Source organism: Psammomys obesus, unplaced genomic scaffold, assembly GCF_907164565.1.
Source record: "Psammomys obesus unplaced genomic scaffold, mPsaObe1.curated_primary_1811, whole genome shotgun sequence".
In the NCBI taxonomy this organism is placed as follows: Eukaryota; Metazoa; Chordata; class Mammalia; order Rodentia; family Muridae; genus Psammomys; species Psammomys obesus.
In genome coordinates, this window is record NW_026593286.1 from 42,943,876 (window position 1) to 42,964,026 (window position 20,151).

Genomic DNA, 20,151 nt, shown 5'->3' on the forward strand with positions numbered 1-20,151 from the left:
CATAGCCAAATATTAAGCAGAGTTCAGGGAGTCTTCTGGAGGTCTTCTTGGAGGAAGGATAGAGGGACCCAGGAGGGGCAAGAACTCTGTAAGAAGACCACCAAGTCACCTAACTGGGGGTTCACAGAGACTGAACCACCAACCGAAGAGCACGCACGGACTGGACCTAGGACTCTTACAGATATGTAGCTGATGGCCAACTTGGTCTTCAAGAGGGTTCCCTAGCAAAAAGCAGGGACTGTCTCTGACTCTGTTGCCTGATTTTAGATCACTTTCCTCTAGCTGGGCTGCCTTGTTGGGCCACACTGGAAGAGGATGTGCTTAGTCTTGATGTGACTTGATGTGGTGGGGTGGGTTGTTGGAGACTCCCCTTTTCTGAGGAGAAGAGGATGATGGGGAAAAGAGGAAGAGGGTGGTAGGGTGAGAGCAGGGTGAGAAGAGGGAGGGGATGGAAAGTGAATAAATAAAATTTTATTAAAAAAAGAAAAGTCTAGTAAATCTTATTTAATTCATATTCTTAGTCAGCACTCATTTTTTTCTTATATATAAAACTATTACGTATATGTAATTTATATGTAAATAAATACAGAATGCCTTATCAAATTATAAATATACAACTTAATATATCTGGAATGATAAACAAGAGGCAGTTCACACAGGTTGTTTCTAGGTTAATATTTGGCTGGTAGGATCATTAGTATTTTTTATAAGAGTATATTGATTGTCCAAAATAATGGATTTCCTTACTACTCCTTTTCTGTTTTGTAGCTAGGACTGAGCCTGGTCCGTGCCTGCTAGGCAAATAGTACCCTGAACTGTATTGCAAGATCTACGCATTGCCTTGCTGACCCCTCAGTTGTTCCCTCCTTTTTGCATAGTAACTACTGTTTTAGTTACTTAAAACAACAACAACAAACCAGCACAATGGATTTACACATTTTGCTTTATAACTTGAATATTATCCACTCTATACTAAGGAAAGTACTTCAAATTGGAGATGGTAATGAACAAAATATACTATGTGCATGTATGCAAGTCTCATAGTCAAAGCTACACTTATTTCAGCTTCCCAGGGGCCTGGGACAGGAAGATCATATGTCTAGAACACTTAGCCTACAAAGTGAGCTCAAGAGACTTAACAAGGAGTGAAACTTAGCAATGATTCATTTTGGAACTTGGGCACCAAAAAAAATTAAAAAAATAACTTCAAGTATATATTATTATTAGTTATAGTCACCAAAAGATTTTTGAACTATTTATTATTTTACATCCATTGATGAAAATGACTGCAACATCAGCCGACAGCCCCGGTGATATATAGCTGTTGTTCTTCCACATCTTAAAATTCCACATTCAGGTGAAGGCGCCCAGTGGTTATGTTCTGCTGGGGCTATTACTTCCTGATAACTTCCCAGCATTTTCTCTCTTATTCCTATTTCAATGACACAGCAGTTTTCTCTGGAACCCTTTTCGGATATTGATCTCCTCAAATCTAGTGTCCTCTGTTTGAAATAACGTCAAGGTCTCTATTAAATCTGATCTAAAATATACAGAATTCACTAGGACACATACTTTTTTCTGCACATAGGATATGTTATATTTTAAATGATGTACTAGTAAACTACACAATTAGACTTTATCTAGAAAATTACTGAAGTTCTAGAATGTCATTGTTAAATGTGTGAGAAGTGACAAAACAGGAATGTTTCATTATGATGTTTTATTATGAGTGACTGTAAGAAAAAAAGATTAACAACTACATACAAGCTTTCAAGAGGAAAAGTTTAAAACATTCTCTATATCACTGTGACAAAACAACCCCAAAACCTGTTTTCTGTTGTTGATTTTTACAGGCTAAAGGGAGAAAGCTTCCTGCGGCATGCCAGTTAATCTTTCTGGCAGAAGACAGATATATGGCTTCAATTAAAGTTGCCGATGTTTATCTAGAGCTCTAAAAGTGAAAACCCATTAGCACCATAATGTGTCTTTAAAGCCCTCCCAAACACCTGCAGGTTCACCAGCGGCAGCAGCAGAGGGGAAGCGCGGTCAGAGCTTTCTTACCTACGATGAAGACAATTAGGAACTAAAGGTAATCCTTCAGATGTCTACACTGTGGTCTAAGCTTTTATCAACATTCTATGTGGTTAATTGATGAGATTTGTAAGTTTTGTCAAGTTATACATAATTGTGTAGTCTTCTAGGTCTCAGAATTTATCTGCTCTGACCAGTTGAGGTAGTAAAAGCAGGCAGATGATTTCTAATTTTGTCTTCACTTGTTTGGGAAATAAAGATTATTTTATTTTATTTTTTTGCTGGCGAGTGACCATTGCTCTGCAGATGGGCTAGTGTTCAAAAAATGTAACACAGTCTTATCATAAAAGTGTTGACGTTTATTTATTATAGCACCATTGAGACATTTTGAAGTTGGAATTGGTAAAAAAATAAAACAAAAGCATTTGAACTGTATTGGGTGGGTGAAACAGCAAAAAAAAGTATTCTCTTTTTGTCAAATTATACTTTTTCCAACAATTTGGAAATAAATAACTGGAATTTAGTCGGTCTTGCACTGGTTGACAAGATTAGAACAAGACAAACACATGGATGCATTTCTTGTTTAAAAGGGTCTTCAGATGGAGTTTGGCTTACAAAAAGCAAACAGGGCCAACATCCACACCGAATTCTTGATCAGGACCACCAATGTCATAAGGAGCAATATCTATGATGGGTAGTCTCATGGCCTTGCGTGTTCGATATTCGAAGACTGTTTTGCTCCATTCCCCAGTGTGTTTCTATTCAAAAGATAAAAGAAAAAAATGTATAAGAAAAAAATCATGACATTTCAGTTACTTAGATACTTTCCTTAACTGATTACATTGGAAGACTATCTTCTGCTCTCACAGTTCATGCCCAGAAAACAGTCTAGACATATGAAAATTCTGTATTTGAAACTTTAATGCTCTCAGATGGTGAATAACGTTGTTAATTAAAGCCTGGCGTGACTCAAAAGTTAAGCCAGAAGGGAGATTACCACAGACTCGCCCATTGACATGTCTAGTTCTGGTTACTCCTGCCATACTATAGTTGGTTTAAAAAGAAGTGGCTGAGTCACCCACAGCAGAGTGGCTAACATTAGAAAGGAATTCCCACTTTTAATAAATCATGAGAAAAAAGAATAGATCTTAAGTCAGACTTCATGTCATAAAAGAAGTAGTCATGTCTGATGGGCTTCATATAATAGATAGATAGTATGTATAATGTACAGTAAATATCCTGGTTATCAAAATTGTTTTATGAGTTTAAATTTCAACCATTTTCATTTCAACTGTTTTCCATCTTGAAGTTAAGGTCTATTCAATTATCATAATATTTAATATTTCTCTAACAAATAAGTAGGTGTTAGATACTTCCTGCCACAAGGCAGGCAGCTTTTGTCTTCCTTAAATTTTTATTTCTTCTTCCCGAAATAGTTTGGATGATTAAGCAACACATTCTATTTGCCATCCTGCTTGCAAAGTCACTGGTACTTACAGTGCAGCCATCCTCCAGAACAGTGTAAGTGAATTTGCTGTTTCCTTCAGCCTTGAATTCCCCTTCATTCGATCCCATCAGCTTCAGGGCCTTCTTTACATTGCCAGTGGCCTGATCCATGTAGGCAATGCTGTTCTTGCAGTGGTAGGTAATGTTCTGGGAGGCCCGGCTAGAGAGAAGCCTGAGAAATGCCAGCTGTACATCTAGGATATCTTCAGGAAGATCAGGATTGCCATAGCTGAACTGTAAGAAGAAAAAAAGGGCAAATCAAGATTTGTGACTGAAAGCTCAGGTAAGGGATTTATGCAATATTAGTACGATATTGAACTCTAAGTTGTTCACATGCATTATATGATTATATTTTATTGCGTGCATAGATAAATGTCTCAGCAAGTTAAAGAAAGATGTTTACATGTATTGAACTAGTATAATTTAGCCTTTTATAGGAGGAATAGTGTTTGAGGTATTCTACTTAGTACCCACGACCAAGGAAAAGCGGGTAATTATTCATACCTTTGCTTAAAAAGTATATCTTTTCTTACCTGAAAACCACCGTTCATAGATTCTCCAAACCAAACATGTTTCTTTTCGGCCCCAGAATCTGTCCACCAGTTCTTCTGTGGAACAGTCATAGGACTGGCATTTATGCATGTTTCCCCAGTTTCCATGTTACAGAATACTTTGATAGCATCCATTTTGCAACCTTGGTTAGGATCAACCCAATATTCTCCTGAAAAGTCACCAAAAGAGATAATTAAAATTAGTTATAAAATTCAGAAGTGGAGCCTGGATCAGAAGATTTGATTGTTTACTCGGTTCAGGGTATCGAGTACTAATGTATTTATATGAAATATAGCACAACTGATCGGTATTTCTGAAGTGAAAACCTAGTAAGAGCCATGAAGGCCTGAAAATAAAACAGATGGTATTACTGTTGACTGATTGGTGTCTTATACATGTCTCAATCTTATCTTTTAAAGATAACATTCTAGTCCAGATTTATGGCGTCATATTTTAATTTAATTGATACTTATTTTCTATTTTAAGCTCAGAAGATAGCCTGAGCAAAATCAGTGGTTTGTATCAATATACTTAAAAGCCTGAAAAAAATCTTGAAGATTTCAAAATTTGAAACTATAAAGACTAATATTATATAATAAATATATTTTAGTAATAAAAAATAAAATTAGACATGCCATAGTTGATAAAAACAGGAGTTATTTAAGAAAGAAGTTTGAAATTTAATTATTTATAAAATGGATTCTAATAAATATAATACAATAATCAAAATAATAAAATTGTTCATATCTAACAATGGAATAATTTTCATTTAAATTATTTTGGTTTTGGTATTTATTAATATTTGTGTTAAATTTTCTGTAAAACTGTCCTTAAAATTTCTTATATTTGAAATATTTTGAAGTTACCTTTTACTTTAATACCTTCAAATGTTTTTCCTCTTTACTATCAAGCATTTCCAACTCAATTAACAATGTTTTGGAAGTATAATGGCTTCAAAATGCTTTCAGTCGGAAATATTTTCTTATTCAGATTCGAATATAAGCAGATTTTTCTGGATGTCTACAGCCACAAGTGAGAAAGATGCAAACATACCACTCTTGAGTTCAGGGTGGCAAAATTTCAGGTCTCTGCAGTTCCGAGCAGGGTTTTTCCGAGAACCATCAGGACTGATGAGACTCTCTATTTGTCCGTTAACAGATTTGAGTGAAGACATAATCTCCTCGGTGTTGATCCTGAGATCCATCGGTTCATCTCCATAATATGGTGCAAACCCAGCAGACTTTTCACCTCCGACTCCAGCAATGGCAGCACCCCCACCGCAGCAGGGACCAGGTGCACCAGGGGGTCCTGGGGGCCCTGGGGCTCCAGGGTGGCCTGGAGAGCCCTAGGTGGGTAAAAACAAGCATCGCAGAAATTTTATAGTTTGTTTAATCAGTAAAACTTCTACAAAAATAAAAGTTATATCTGTGAGTTCTCTGATTGAAATCAGCATGGCATAGTTTATTTGACTAGTTGAGTAGATGTCACTATATTGAAATGTCACTCATCCAAGGACATATTTTTCCTCCATGTTATTGTAACATCAAAAGTCTAATGCAATCAAGACTGTGTTAAATTAACTTTCATTTTCTAAATTGACTATACTGTCTACCTCACTTTACAAACAATGCAATGTTGGTGAAACATTAGATTACAACAAATTAACATGTCTTACCTCAGATCCTCTTTCACCTCTGTTGCCTCGAGGTCCTGGTGGCCCAATAGGACCCGGATGTCCACTTGTCCCATCTTTTCCAGGAGGCCCATGTGGTCCAACTGGTCCCTAAAGAAATGAACATGATGTTATAATGCTAGACTAGATTCCTAGTGTAAACATTTTCCAAACGTGCATTCTCCAATGCACTTTATGACACTTACCCTGGGACCTGCAGGTCCAGGACTACCAACTGCACCCTGGTGACCAGCAGCACCCTGGAAAGCAAGAAGGGGTACAGACCAGTGAAGAACTCTCAAGACTTTGGAAGGGACTATTTGAGATCAGGGCAGAACAAAATGATCCTGATGAAATAAGTTCTCTTTCATTTCATTGTTTCATGCCAAACTGTTATTTCAAATAAGCTCTTGAGCGTATGCTTCATCTCTTGTAGTTTATTTTGTTAGTCATGCAGTGAAGGAGAGCTTCTAATGGTGTCTGCACTCACAGGAGAACCTGGGGGGCCTGGATTGCCAGGGAATCCTCGGTGTCCTTTGATGCCATTAGAACCACGCTCACCAGTTTCACCTTTGTCACCTCGTGGACCTTGGGGACCCTATAGAAATAGATTTCAAATTAAGGAATTTATTATATATCAAGAAGATACAATTGAATTTGTAATAATAAATCTATTATAATCTATGAAACTTTATTAGCTTTATAATAATAGTACATAGCATCCTATTAGATTTATAGTAAGAAATGTATTATTATATAGAATCCCATTAGCTAGTAATTCCTATCAAAAGATACTTTACAAATGGGATAATAAAAATTGTTTCAGCTCTAATTTTGGACTGATAATTGAAATCCTTGTAGCTGGTGTCTGTATCATTATTTGCATGGAAATTTTAGAAGCTGAATTGGTTTTGGTATCATCAAATGAAAGTTTATATTTTCTTCATAGTTACATATCTGACATCTTAACTATTTTCTGAACATTTAAAAAAGCCACAGACTGTTTCTTATACTCTAAAACGAGTTTAAAAACACATCAGAGCAAATGCTCAGTACTTACAGGAGCACCCCTAGCTCCAGCAGGACCCGGAGCACCGGAAGGACCAGCAGGCCCCTAGGAGGCAAGCAAGCAAGTGATTATTATCATCATTGATTCAACACCACTTTAAAAAGTTGAGTGTGTAGGAGGACAGGAGTATCTGAGAGTAATCAGGAAGGAGAAATATGTATTGTATAAAAGATTAAAAATTAAATTTAAAAATTCAAAAACATTTCTGAAATTTTTTAAAAATTAAAATAGTTTCCTTTTTAAAATTGCTAGCTTCATTGAACTGGGATCATAGTGCACATACTATCACTGGAAGCTAATATTGTGCTTTTCTTCAAAATCTGTCCCCTTCTACCACCTTTACAAAGGAGTCTAACCAAAAAGATCAGGAAAAGAGTTTTGTTTATTCTGAGTACATTCCCACAGCCAACAGAAAGCTGCCCGTATTAATACTGACAGAAACCAATACAGACATCATGAGGGCAAGAGTAGCACCCTACCGCCCTACCCTGCCTCTTTTTGAGGGACAGCGGCACATCGAGAGATAAGCAGCATACTAGAACTCACCGTTTCTCCTCTGTCACCACTTTTTCCAGCTGGACCAACAGGACCAGGTGGGCCTGGATGACCAGGAGCGCCTGGGGCACCAGGAGAACCATTTTCACCACGATCACCCTGGAACAAATCCACAGATCTCATGTAAGTATGACAACCATCTGGTTCAGTTTTACACAGTCTACTCTACATAAATTTCTTATACCTTGCCACCAGGAGATCCATCACGACCTGGCTGACCATCTGATCCAGGGTTTCCCTGGTTAAAAGAGAGTGGAGGAGAAGGGGGAGTTAATATGACCTGGAGAGGACAGGAGCTTCACAAGGACCAAATATATCTGGGCACAGGGATCTTTTATGAGACTGTATCTCCAACCAAGGACCATGTATCGATATAACCTAGAACCTCTGCTCAGATGTAGCCCATGGTAGCTCAGTATCCAAGTGGGTACCCTAATAAGGGGAACAGGGACTGTTTCTGACATGAACTCAATGGAGGGCTCTTTGACCTCCAACCCCCCCCCCCCCCCGCCCGAGGGAGGAGCAGCCCTGCTAGGCCACAGAAGAGAACTTTGCAGCCAGTCCTGAAAATACCTTATAAACCAGGGTCAGATGAAAAGGGAGGAGGTTCTCCCATATCAGTGGATTTGGAAAGGGGCAGGGAGGAGATGAGGGAGGGAGGGTGGAATTGGGAGGGAATGAGGGAGAGGGATACAGCAAGGATACAAAGTTAACAAACTGTAACTAATATTAAAAAATAATAAAAAAGAAGGAAAAAAAGAGAGTGGGGGAGAGCAGATGACTTGAAATCACTCAAATACATTGCAAGGCTTTACTCTTCTTAAAGATAATTTCTAATTTGTATACAAAGTATTAGATACCATTATGAACAATTGATATTTTAGTAAATTTTCCTTTCCCCTCTTATTCTCATTCCCTTGCTGCCCTTATCTTTCAGTAGAAGTAAAAAAGTTGTTTTTGGTAAAAGATTCCCACAGAACCAAAAATTCTGGGCCCAGGGGTCTTTTCTGAGACTGATAATACAACCAAGGACCATGCATGGAGATAACCTAGAACCCCTGCAGAGATGTAGGGGTTCTAGGTTAGATGGCAGCACAGTGTTCAAGTGAGTTACCTAGTAAGGGGAACAGGGGCTGCCTCTGACATGAACTCAGTGGCTGGCTCTTTGATCACCTCCCCTTGAGGTGGGAGTAGCTTACCAGGCCACAGAAGAAGACAATGCTACTAGTCCAGATGAGACCTGATAGACTAGGGTCAGATAGAATGGGAGAAGGACCTCCCCTATCATTGGACTACAGGAGAGGCATGGGAGAAAAAGAGAGAAGGAGGGCAGGATTGGGAGGTAGCAAGGGGGCTACAGCTGGGATACAAAGTGAATAAACTGTAATCAATAAAAAGATAAATTAAAAAAAGACTATCTGTTAAATAGGAAAAAAAGATTCTCATATATTACAATGTGGTTTAGCTCTTTGAAGAATCATAATTCTTTAGGAAATATATAGGATTTTTGTTTTGTTAAAATTCCACAGTCTGAGGAGATTACTAATTTAAAAAGCCTAAAATGGTATTTATAATACAGTTAATAAATATTTTTTGTAAAACAGAGGTCTAAACTTATGATGGAAATCTACAATTTACTTTATTTAATATTTCTACACTAAATATATCTCTTAAAAATTACTTAGCACCCTATATTTTGTTAATGTAAAATATTAGTTGAAAAATTAAGAATAATCACAACTGAATAAAAAACGTTTTTATACAAAATTGTGTCTTGTAATTTTGCTATTAAGCTGTTTCCTAAATTAGCAGTTGCATTTTCTTCATTAATGAATTCATTGGGAGATATCCTTGGTTTTAGGCCTTCATGTTTTTCTATTTTACAAAAGACTGATTATCAGAGAAAGAAGGAGAAATAGGTTACATGACAGATATATATATATGTGTGTGTGTATATATATATATATTTATATACACACACATATCAGACATTAAGCTGTAGTGTGCCTTTCTTTAACTAATACTTGAATTTCAGACTGGAGAGATGGTTCAATGGCTAGAGGCGCTTATGACTAAGCCTGGTGACTGGAGTTCAATATCCTGGGAGCTATATTGTGGAAGGAAGAGAACTGATTCTTGGAAATTGCCCTCTGACCTCCACATGTATGGCATGGTTTCTATGTGCTCATGCATACACACACACAAACAAACAACGTTTAATAAATATAATTTTAAAAGAAAGTATGTTAAACAATTTGAGCATTAGCTGGCTGGTTGAACGCTTTTCCTTAATTGCTACTTACATCCCTTCCGGGTTCACCAGCTGTGCCAGGCTGACCAGGAAGACCTTGAGGTCCTGGAGGACCACGTTCCCCATTGTGGCCACTGGCTCCTGGTTTTCCACTTTCACCCTGTGTAAAAGAAAATTTTAAAAAGACAGTTCACTTTACGACACAAACTACAGGGTGTTACCAGCTTGCTTAACTTTGGAGGGTGAAATGTGTCTTATTCCATTTCTATTGATGTTTAACTTTCTTGAAACATTTTTTTCCATAGGAGAAAAAAAAATGGGAAGCAAGAGTTTTGGATTTTCATAATTGCTCAGAGATTCAGAGTAGCAGAAGGCTCTCTTAATCAGAGCACATTTGATTGTGAGGAACAGAAGATTGTGAGTAGAGCAGAAAAATCTTGATAAAACATCATCTCAGCAATACCAGTGAAAGAAAACCAAGAATGCATTGTGCTTCAAGGGATGGGAAATTGGTATCAATTAAAATTTCCTATATTTTTTGAGCTGAAACAGTTTCTCCCTTCATAGTTATAGTGAACAAACTGAAGAATGCTCACTAGTTTTTTAACAAGGTGTTTTTCTGTGATGTTGTCTTCTTTGTGTATATATTCAAGGCTTGTTGCTTTGTCTGTGTGTTTTGAAATGATTTAATAAAATCTTTGTGTCAAGAAAGTCAGCTCTTCGATAATTTGCACCTTGACCAGAAACTTTTTTTTTTATATCTGATGCAGTGAATAAATCTCTGTATCTATGAAGAGAAGCAAAAATCCAATGCAAAAATGACCACACTTACCTTGATACCTTGAGGCCCAGGGCTACCCCTAGGACCTGGCATGCCTGGTGGTCCAGCAAGACCTCGTGCTCCGGTAAGCCCTGCAATCCCAAGTGGGCCTGGGGCTCCCTGTTGCAATAGATAAGGAAGATTCAGCTCATTGCTACACAACTCTATTTCTCTAATTAAATTTGTTATCAGAATATATGGCCTATCATCAGAACAATGAAAGTGCTTACTGGAGGGCCCTGAGCACCAGGTGGTCCCTTCTCTCCAGGCTGGCCAGCATCACCTTTTGGTCCAGCTATTCCAGGGTTGCCAGGAGAACCACTGTTACCTGCAGGACCTGGAGGGCCATCCTTGCCGGGAGCACCGCTAGGCCCTGGGGGGCCTGGGTTACCCTGTAAATAATCGACATTTAAACATACTTGAAAGTTTTTTTTAAATAATATATTTTATTATTTTTTATTTTATGTGCATTAGTGTGCAGCTGTCTGATTCCTTGGAATTGGCGGCATAGACAGTTGTGAGCTGCTTTGTGGGTGCTGGGAATTGAACCCAGGTCCTTTGGAAGAGCAGACAGTGCTCTTAACCACTGAGGCATCTCTCCAGTCCCAAATGGTTTTTTTCCCCCTTGCCTTTTACTTATTTTTTATTTTATATGGGATTTGGTAGATGCTAAAATTTTATACATAAAAAAAAAACCCACTTTCTTATCCTAGATTTATGACATCCTTCTATAAGGTACATTGAAAAAAAAGACTAGAAAGAGCTTACATTGTTGCCAGGAGGACCAGGAAGACCGCGCCCACCGGGAAAGCCAGCAGCACCCTGTTGAAATGGCAATGTACTCATTAGTGGAAAACTAGAACACAAATCTGTAAACACACAGATATGAAGATAAGGAATGGACTGGGAACTGAATTCTTTCTTGCAATCATTTATGGTTTGCCCTGCTCCCTTTGAGTTTACACACAACTACCAAAGACTGACTGACTGACAGTTGTGGTCTCTCTCCGGCTCTAGTGTTGTTAGCTGGTCTTCACATAGATTGGAATCAATAAATCTATTCAATAACAGTTCATAGTGTGATAGTTAAGAGAATTAATACTCACAGGACCACCAGGACTTCCACGCTCACCCTTGCCACCTGGAGGACCAGGAGGACCCTAAACATAAAGGGCAGGAAAGGCATATTGAGTACAGCACCAAAATAAAAAAAATTGACAAAATCGTTAATGTTAAGCATTGGGAAACCAGTAACGCTCCCTGAGGAGATTAAAATAGCTCACATATGATCATATCTCAACTACTGAAGCCAAAATTAAAATTATGAACTATATTCCTATAAAGATTACACCCTCCTCCCATAACACAAAAATAATAAAATATTAATTATTAATTAACCCAAATGCCTTACTGTACGGTTTAGCAATAAGACTTACTGCAGGTCCAGAGCCTCCAGGGGGTCCTGCGATTCCGGGAGGGCCTCCTTCGCCTCTCTCTCCTGGGGCGCCTCTTTCTCCTTTAGTACCTGGTTCACCGTTCTGTCCCTGCACATAGCAACAGCGACAGCCTGTGAGCCCACTTCCTTCACAGCACACTTGGCTTATCATTCTTTCTGTTTAGAACACAGCTGATTTTTTTTTTTTTAAGATAGATGTTACCATCAAATAGGGAGATGAGGTTCCCTGACCACATGCCAAAGCAAATCAGTCAGAGTAGGATGGTAAGAAAAGAGGAAGAACAGAGATAGGATTTGCCACTTGAGACAAAGTCTTCTCAAGGGTTATTAATTTGAAAATGAAAATCATGCTATTGCTCTGCCTCTTGTGTCTGCTAGTTTTCATCAAGATGATAAAATACGCATTGTGACATTCATGCTTAGATATATCCATACTTACAGGGGCACCTGGGAAGCCGGCAGGTCCTGGAGGCCCTGGTTCACCTCTTTCACCCTGAAGGAACATATATTATGAGTCCCTGTGAAGGCCTTTCCCACAGCGGTTATGCATCTCTGTAGCATCTCATCTTTCTGTATTGGGAAATGTGCTAAAGCAGCAAACAGCTTACTCTAGAAGTCTTTTTTACTTCTTATCAAAATTAAGAAGGAAGAACTCTAGGACTGTTGATTTCTTCTGCCTTTGAATGTGACATCCCTTGCAAGGAATATATCCTTAAAGACTTCAAATACTTAATACATTTAAATATATAACTTCTAAAAATAAAGTATTTAAATTTGGCAAAAAGGTAAAACATAACAAGTTCATTGATTAAACAAACAGACATGACGTATCTTGAGTGTCAAGCTTTTTTAAAAGCAAACAAATTTTTAATTGGAAGAAGCTTTTGGCCAAGTTTAAGAAATGCTCATTTAGGCTCCTATATCACATAAATAAGTATAAAAATAGAACTAGCCAGGCATGTGGGATGACGTCACTTACAAAAGCCTCTTCTAGTGAGAGACACTCACTGCTCTGAGCTAAGTTTTTCAAACAAATATGTTTATCTTTATGCTAATGAGTCGTAGTGAACAGAATGCTTGTGGGAAGCTGGGACCCTGTCTGAGTGATTGGGCTAACTCTATTGTATAAGGCTGTGTCTGCTGGTTGACATATCCTTGAGTTGTAAAATATGGCTGATTCATTAAAAACAAATGCTCATTTAGAAATGTATACTATTTTTCAATTTATTTACTTTCCCCAGAGTTATTCAGAAAATAATCCTTAAAACCTTAAAATAATCTGTTTTTTAAAAAAAAAAATTAAAATTTTTAAACATTTTCTTGCATCTCATATATTTTAAACATAGAGCCTTAATCATGAGGACCAGAGAGTACCAGGGGCAAAGCTACTAGAACAAAGCGATGGCCCCTGTGGGGTTGGGAGTATATTGAAAATGCCTTCGACACTTACAGGACCGCCTCGGAGTCCAGCTACACCCGGAAGTCCAGGGGCACCACCTTCACCCTGGGAAAGGAGCAAACAATGCTGTCACTTTTCTGTATCTATTAAATCAAAGACTGATTTTTGTTTTCAGTAATGTTGTTACCTTTTCTCCAGGCTGCCCAGCTGGGCCAGGGGGCCCAATAGGACCAGCAGGGCCCTGCAAAAAGAAGCACTTTTAGTTTTGGGAAAAAACAAAAAACAAAACAAAAAAAAAAAACAAAAAAACAAAAACAAACCCAAAAACAAATACAAAAACATTATTTCTTGAATTAATTAAATAAAGTGTAGAGTAGAGACATTTATCTACTAAAATGGATAGGTTTTTGTTCTCTCATGGCTCAAATGATATGTTCATTGCTATGTATAAATATGAGTCTAGTAAATTCAATATTCTGTTAGTATGATTGTGGAAGGTAATTAAAATAAGAGAGTTTATTGAGCCATTCCTTTTTTCACCTTTTTTAGAGACAATAAATTGAATGTGAAATAAAATCTTATGGTAACATCTTTTTTAAAACTGTATTTCTTAGCAGTATTAATCACTTTGATTTTATTGATACATTATGATAGTCATCCCTGGCTTTTTTATATCAGTAAGGATTCTCTCCATCCTTAGGGAATAGCTGCAAGCTAAGAATTTAAATAGTTTTAGTGTCTTTTTTAATGCCCAAAATGTGGTGACACATGGTATCATCTAACAAGAGTAGTTCTTTGAAACACTAAAAGCTGAAGTAGGGTCTACCACACATCATGTATAGTCAAGGCTCACACGTGTGACTACTCACCCTTGGCCCATCCTTTCCAGGAGCTCCATCAGCACCAGTACCCCCTGGTTCACCCTGCCAAACAAAAGCCAGTGTCACCAGGTAAAAGTCTCCCCATCTCCACCAAAGGCGACCAAGAAGAGCAACCCTCAGGACTTGCTGGGCTTAGAGTTGACACTTTGATAATAATTGTTATACCAGTCTATGTCCAATTTCACTGAAAATAATAACAATAATTTTGGAAATAGTTTCAAGTAATGTGGCTTTCCTTTAATCTAGAAGGTCTGTTTTATTGTAGAATCAAGAAAAAACAAAATGCACCTTTTCACCCTTTGGACCAGGACTCCCAGGACCTCCTCTCTCCCCTGGCATCCCTTGTAGACCAGGAGAACCAGAAGAACCGGGAGGACCTTGGGGACCAGCAGGGCCCTGCAATGAAGAGATACATGGCAGATGACAAGAAAACAATTGAAGGGCATCCTCTAAAGTCTAGGGGATTCGGAAACAACAGTTACCTTTCCTCCCTCAGGGCCAGGGGGTCCAGTTCCTCCTCTAAGACCAGGGGTCCCTGCAGCTCCTGGGGGTCCTCGTTCTCCAGGTGCGCCAGCATCACCCTGTCATTGAAAATGTAAGAGCCACATTAGAATCACACTTTCAGAGAGAAAATGCACTGCAAATTACATAGTTTTGATTATGTCTACTAGGTTTTAAATTTATAATTTTTAATAGTTTTGAAATTTTTATGAGTATAAAAGTTTGATCAGTTGTTGAGAACAGGAACCTTTTAAAAGGTGTAAAACGATGAGATGTGTATTTGTCCTGATTAAAGTAGAAGTGTCTTTAAAGTAATTACTGTCATTATTCATACAGGTAGTTTAGTCTTTTCCCACCAGGACAGTTCTCTGTAGGGAACCCATGCACCAGCAATGTTTCTTCTTGAGTGGCTAAGTCTGTGGAGCTTATTACTGTTAGAGAAATGGAGTATTCAATGGGGAAAATTTAATGCCTTTGAAATGATCACAGTTTGCTTACAGGGATTTACCAAATACTGTCAATCTTATTCTAAGCAAAGACCCTTTTGGTTCAATGTACTTTTTTTTAAAAAAAAAAAAAAATGTTTCCCTAATCAGTTGCTCCCTAACACGGTGGAAAAGTTAGAGAAGAAATTACCTTGCCCCCCGGAGCTCCAGGTGCACCGGCTTCACCCTTTGGACCCTAGGAGGTCAACATCATTTATGGTAAACATTTGTCCGTATGCATTACACAGGTATAAGCAACGTTAGCATCTGCCATGCCCCATATTGTACAAGTGTTTAAATCTTGAAGCTGTGTACCATAATTAATTTTGTTGTTTTATATAAAATTTAAACTCTGTGTAAGTGGCATTATAAGTAATTCATCTTTGTTTTGCTGTTGTTTCTGCAACAGGGTCTCATGTAACTCAAACTTATTTAGGCAAAGATGACCTTGAACTTCTGATAACCCTACATAGCTCTCCAAAGGAAATGGGAAGAACAGCAGACATTTGGTTTACATTCTGCTAGAGATCTCACCAAGAGTTTCATACATGCTAGCAAGCATGTTATCAATTGATCTACACAATCAAAACTCAGCTACAAGCACATACAAAGTTAGTAACTGATATATGATTTTGACTTTTTTCTTTTAATTGCTAAATTTTGAAAAATAGTGTAAAACTTACCGGTTCTCCCGGTTTTCCATTTTCTCCTGGAGGACCACTGGTACCAGGTATGCCCTACAAATCAGCAGAACAGCATTCTGTGAGCACTTCAAACAAGGCTCGGTGAAAGCTTTTTACATGTAAACATGGTTTTCAAGGTAGTTCATGATACGATTTTCATATTTTTCAAGGTTCAAAATGTTTGCCTTATTCAAACCAATGACATATAGGGGATAGTTTTGTCTTACAAACTTTTGCTCATATCTGTATTTTTTGTTTTCTGTATATACAAATGAATAAGAGCAGAGGAATTTGGCTATATGGACTTTTATTATAATATAAAATGAGTGCACGCATATAGAACTATAGGATTTCGGTTTATTTGGAATAACTTTAGATATGTATTCTAGAATAGCCATAGAAGAAACTACTATTAACATTTTATTTCCAGATGGAAGAAAGGCTTACAAACTAAGTTTTTAAGAACATGTAGCACAGTCACAAAAATGCTGAAGTGTATTTATGTAGCAAAAATATGTATGAAAATGAAATATGGAATTTTCTCTTAAATGCTAATAACATTCAAACAATAAGCTCTTACTTGTAATCCTTGTGGACCGGGGGGCCCAGCATCTCCCTTGTCACCAGATGGGCCCTATTTGAGAAACACAATGATATACTTACTCCATTGTAAATTTGCAAAATCCTTTCCTATGTAAGCTGCAGTTCATATATTAGTAGGCCTATTGCTTACTTTAAAACGTAAGACTATTGAGAGTAGGGAAACTTGGGCTATAGAAGATACTCAAGGCAAATTAAGTACAATATATAGTTAATGCCAGTTTTTAATGTAATAATAAAGTAAGGGAGTCTAGTAACTGCTTGGTGAAATGTTATGGCACAATAGCAGAGATAACATAATTTTTGAAGTCTTGACCCTCTTCTCTCTCCACCCACATCTATCTGCAATCATATGAATACTTACGGTTGGGCCTGGGGGACCCTGAGGTCCAGTTTCACCGTTCTTTCCAGCAGGGCCCTACAATAATAACAGTCAAGGAAGCAGAATTAATACATATAACAATGAATTACTGAGGCTGGAGCTAGATAAATTATTAGAAAGCTAGATATAAACAAAAGACACATACTGGAAGGCCAGGTCCTCCAGGACCACCCCTTTCACCATTCTTGCCAGGCGCACCCTAAAGAAAAGAGCAAGGGTTTACACAATCAAAATAAAATAACTAATCAATGTCCAAACCCTGTTTTTGACCCTCCACACATGCAAAGCCATACTCATACACACACCCATAGCCAATTAAATATTTGTCTCTATTCTTATATGCTGCTCAGTTTTCACATATGTTCAAAGAAGAGGCTAAGGCTAAGCCTTAGGTATCTTTGCACTTTCATATAGAAGATGATAGGCTATATGTCAAATATTTATTGAAGAAATTACATAACTTACATCATTTCCTTTAGGACCAGGGAAACCCATGACACCAGGTTGACCCCGGGGGCCAGATGGGCCAGGAGGACCAGGGCGACCATTTTCTCCTTGACTTCCCTAGTAAGAAAAACAACTGCCTTAGCCAGGGTTTGATGAACAAAAAACCAAAGTATAATACATCCATATATTTGATAAAGCCAAAGTATGCATTTCATTTCTTAGTGGGCTAGTTATAAAAGATGTCATAATTGTACATACGGGAGGTCCTGGTTTCCCATCATTGCCTGGTCCTCCTGGGCTTCCAGGAACACCCTAAATGAAAAACAGAGAAGTCAGGGTACTTAAAATGAAAAAGTATAGCATTCTTGTACAGCTTTGATGTTTCCATATATACATATATACGTAGCCTTGTAAATATAATCCCTATTTGTTGTTTGAAAACTTATCTTAGTCAACTATATAATTTTCTTTTCTTCCTTGATCTGTCTTGACCCATATTTTCTTAAATAAATTTGGTTTGTTTCTTTGCGCCTTCTGAAAGGTATTGTCTGGTTGAAGTTGTCTTCAATCAGTCATTATTTGTATTGTCAAATAAGCGTGTCTCCTTACCCTTATTCCGGGACTTCCTGGGGCTCCGTCTCTGCCTGGTTCTCCAGCCACCCCTCTGGGCCCCGCAGGACCTGGTCCACCACGCTCTCCAGCAGGACCCTAAGTTGTGAGATAACAAACCTTAGAGATTGGCTTAAACACTGACAATACTTAATCTGTAACTATTGGAGTTATTTGGCCTCTCAAGAAAAGTTGGTGTGTTGTTGAGTTCTGCTCTATAAGATCATCTGTTTTAGTCTGGAATGTCATCTTGAAAAAATTTGAGACAACTATGATAACTATTTCATGTTTATTAACAATATTAAATTGGACTTCACCGTCTATTTATATGCACTTGATCTTAAGCATCATCATAGATTAGATGTTACTTTAGCGCCTTCACTGCATGTTTAGATGATGTCTATGGTTCTCTCAGTGACATTGAGATAAGGGGCTTCTCAGTCATCACTGACACAGACAAAGTAATGTCACCAAGCTCGTGCAGTAATGAAGCAGAAGAGTCAGTAGGACGTGATTTGTGTTTTGTTATTCTGATACATTTTCTTCAGATAGCTATACTTCCATTAATGGGATAACATACAGAAGAAATATCTGTTTGTAGTAATGGCATTTGGGAATGTTTACCTTTTCTCCTGGGACGCCATTTGGCCCTGCAGGCCCTCGGAAGCCAGGAGCACCCTGAAAGCAATGACAGTTAAACATTTAAGTTTAAAAGATTAAAACTTGTTCATAATTCATGGGTAGCAATACAGATATTCTTATGTTGCTAAGATCTTTAAATGGGAAGCAGGGATTAACATAGTGGTAGAGCATTGTCCATCAAGTACAGGTCATGGGGTCAGTTCCCAGCACTGAAAAATGAAACAAAAGATAAAACTAAACTACTAAAAATTCAAAAAGCCTACATCACAACCAATCAACCAAATGCACAGACAAAACCAAAAAGCAAACTGAAACTCTCTGGGGCTTTAAGTTTAAATTGGACACTCAAAGAAAAGAAAAGCAAGGGCAGAAGGGCATGGTGGTGTAACCTTCAATCCCAACACTTGTAAGACAGAGTTAAGCAGGTTCCTAAATTTGAGGCCTGCCTATAGTGAGGCACTGTAAAAACAATTCACCATTACAGATATTTGTTATCTCCTAAACTGGTGTGGTTTGGATCTGCAATTAAAGTACTAGGGGAAGCTGAGACAGGAGGATTGCCATGAGTTTGAGGCTAGCCTGGGCTACAGAGTAAGGTCCAAGCCAGCCCAGTCTATAAGTAAAATCCTTTCTCAACAAATAGAAAAAGAAATAATCAAATTTACTGTACCCTGAAGGTGAAGCAGGTAACCCTGAAAACATACCCTTTCTCCGGCAGTTCCTGGAAGTCCATTTGCACCAGGTTCTCCAGGTGATCCATCTTTGCCATCTTCACCCTTAGGTCCTGGAATTCCTGGGGAACCAGCTTCCCCCTAAAAACAAAGAATTTTGGTTAAATTTAGTGGAGAAACTTTAACCCACTACTTTCTCATTGTGCTGCAGTTTTCTGAGGACCCATCCCGGTTGCTTTAGTACTGACCCGTTCACCACGAGCACCTGGCTCTCCCTTTGCACCATTCTTGCCGGGTTCACCCTAAAATGAAGTGAAATTTCCATGTTAGAAACAATGAGGATTTGAAGAACAAAATCATAATCAACTGGGTGTTCTACAGCTAGAGGGAGAGCTATATAAACTAAATGGAGGAGAAAAAGGAGTATCAGTGTTTTGTTGTGAGTGTTAAGTGTAAACTTCCAGGCGTTGAAGAAGAGAGGAACTTACTGAAGGACCTCGTTGTCCAGGTGCACCGTTAGTGCCAGCTGGTCCAGGGGGTCCTCTGGCTCCCATTAGTCCGGGGGCTCCAGGAATGCCAGCTGGACCCTAAAACAACACAAACACCACCATTCAGCAAGCATGGACTTTCTTTTCTACTCTCTGAATTAAATACCTAAATCTTCTGTGTATGGCTGAGCTGAGAGTGAAGCTGCTTACCATTTCACCTTTGCCGCCAGGACTGCCGTTATTCCCGGGAGGGCCCTAGGCACACAAGGTAAGAGAGCATATTCACACAACTGTATTGAGAGTTCTTGGTTTAGAGAATATATTTACTGACAGGTATTATGCAGAAAATGTTATTTCTCCAATAGTAGCATAACATATACTGGTAGGAAACATAACTATTAATTAAGTCAGATAGTATGTATTTGGTCTAAATTACTAAATATTACATGAA

General features: G+C 38.2%; 1 protein-coding gene across 1 annotated transcript in view; it reads right to left on the reverse strand.

Annotated features, from left to right (window-relative positions):
• Positions 1-2,369: 2,369 nt before the first annotated feature.
• Positions 2,370-20,151, reverse strand: part of Col3a1 (collagen type III alpha 1 chain) — a 36,383-nt gene continuing 18,601 nt past the window's right edge. Inside the window, exons 17-51 of the mRNA XM_055616861.1 lie at positions 19,911-19,955; positions 19,701-19,799; positions 19,461-19,514; positions 19,246-19,353; positions 18,524-18,577; positions 17,900-17,998; positions 17,549-17,602; positions 17,309-17,407; positions 16,989-17,042; positions 16,826-16,879; positions 16,442-16,495; positions 15,862-15,915; positions 15,330-15,374; positions 14,675-14,773; positions 14,481-14,588; positions 14,181-14,234; positions 13,499-13,552; positions 13,363-13,416; positions 12,352-12,405; positions 11,893-12,000; positions 11,563-11,616; positions 11,225-11,278; positions 10,687-10,848; positions 10,469-10,576; positions 9,689-9,796; positions 7,570-7,623; positions 7,377-7,484; positions 6,822-6,875; positions 6,252-6,359; positions 5,968-6,021; positions 5,765-5,872; positions 5,143-5,434; positions 4,071-4,258; positions 3,529-3,771; positions 2,370-2,789 (exon numbers count right to left, since the gene is read on the reverse strand). Of these exons, the coding sequence (XP_055472836.1) occupies positions 2,643-2,789; positions 3,529-3,771; positions 4,071-4,258; positions 5,143-5,434; positions 5,765-5,872; positions 5,968-6,021; positions 6,252-6,359; positions 6,822-6,875; positions 7,377-7,484; positions 7,570-7,623; positions 9,689-9,796; positions 10,469-10,576; positions 10,687-10,848; positions 11,225-11,278; positions 11,563-11,616; positions 11,893-12,000; positions 12,352-12,405; positions 13,363-13,416; positions 13,499-13,552; positions 14,181-14,234; positions 14,481-14,588; positions 14,675-14,773; positions 15,330-15,374; positions 15,862-15,915; positions 16,442-16,495; positions 16,826-16,879; positions 16,989-17,042; positions 17,309-17,407; positions 17,549-17,602; positions 17,900-17,998; positions 18,524-18,577; positions 19,246-19,353; positions 19,461-19,514; positions 19,701-19,799; positions 19,911-19,955 (3,246 nt within the window). The 3' untranslated portion in view covers positions 2,370-2,642. The remainder of the gene's footprint in view (positions 2,790-3,528; positions 3,772-4,070; positions 4,259-5,142; positions 5,435-5,764; positions 5,873-5,967; positions 6,022-6,251; positions 6,360-6,821; positions 6,876-7,376; positions 7,485-7,569; positions 7,624-9,688; positions 9,797-10,468; positions 10,577-10,686; positions 10,849-11,224; positions 11,279-11,562; positions 11,617-11,892; positions 12,001-12,351; positions 12,406-13,362; positions 13,417-13,498; positions 13,553-14,180; positions 14,235-14,480; positions 14,589-14,674; positions 14,774-15,329; positions 15,375-15,861; positions 15,916-16,441; positions 16,496-16,825; positions 16,880-16,988; positions 17,043-17,308; positions 17,408-17,548; positions 17,603-17,899; positions 17,999-18,523; positions 18,578-19,245; positions 19,354-19,460; positions 19,515-19,700; positions 19,800-19,910; positions 19,956-20,151) is intronic.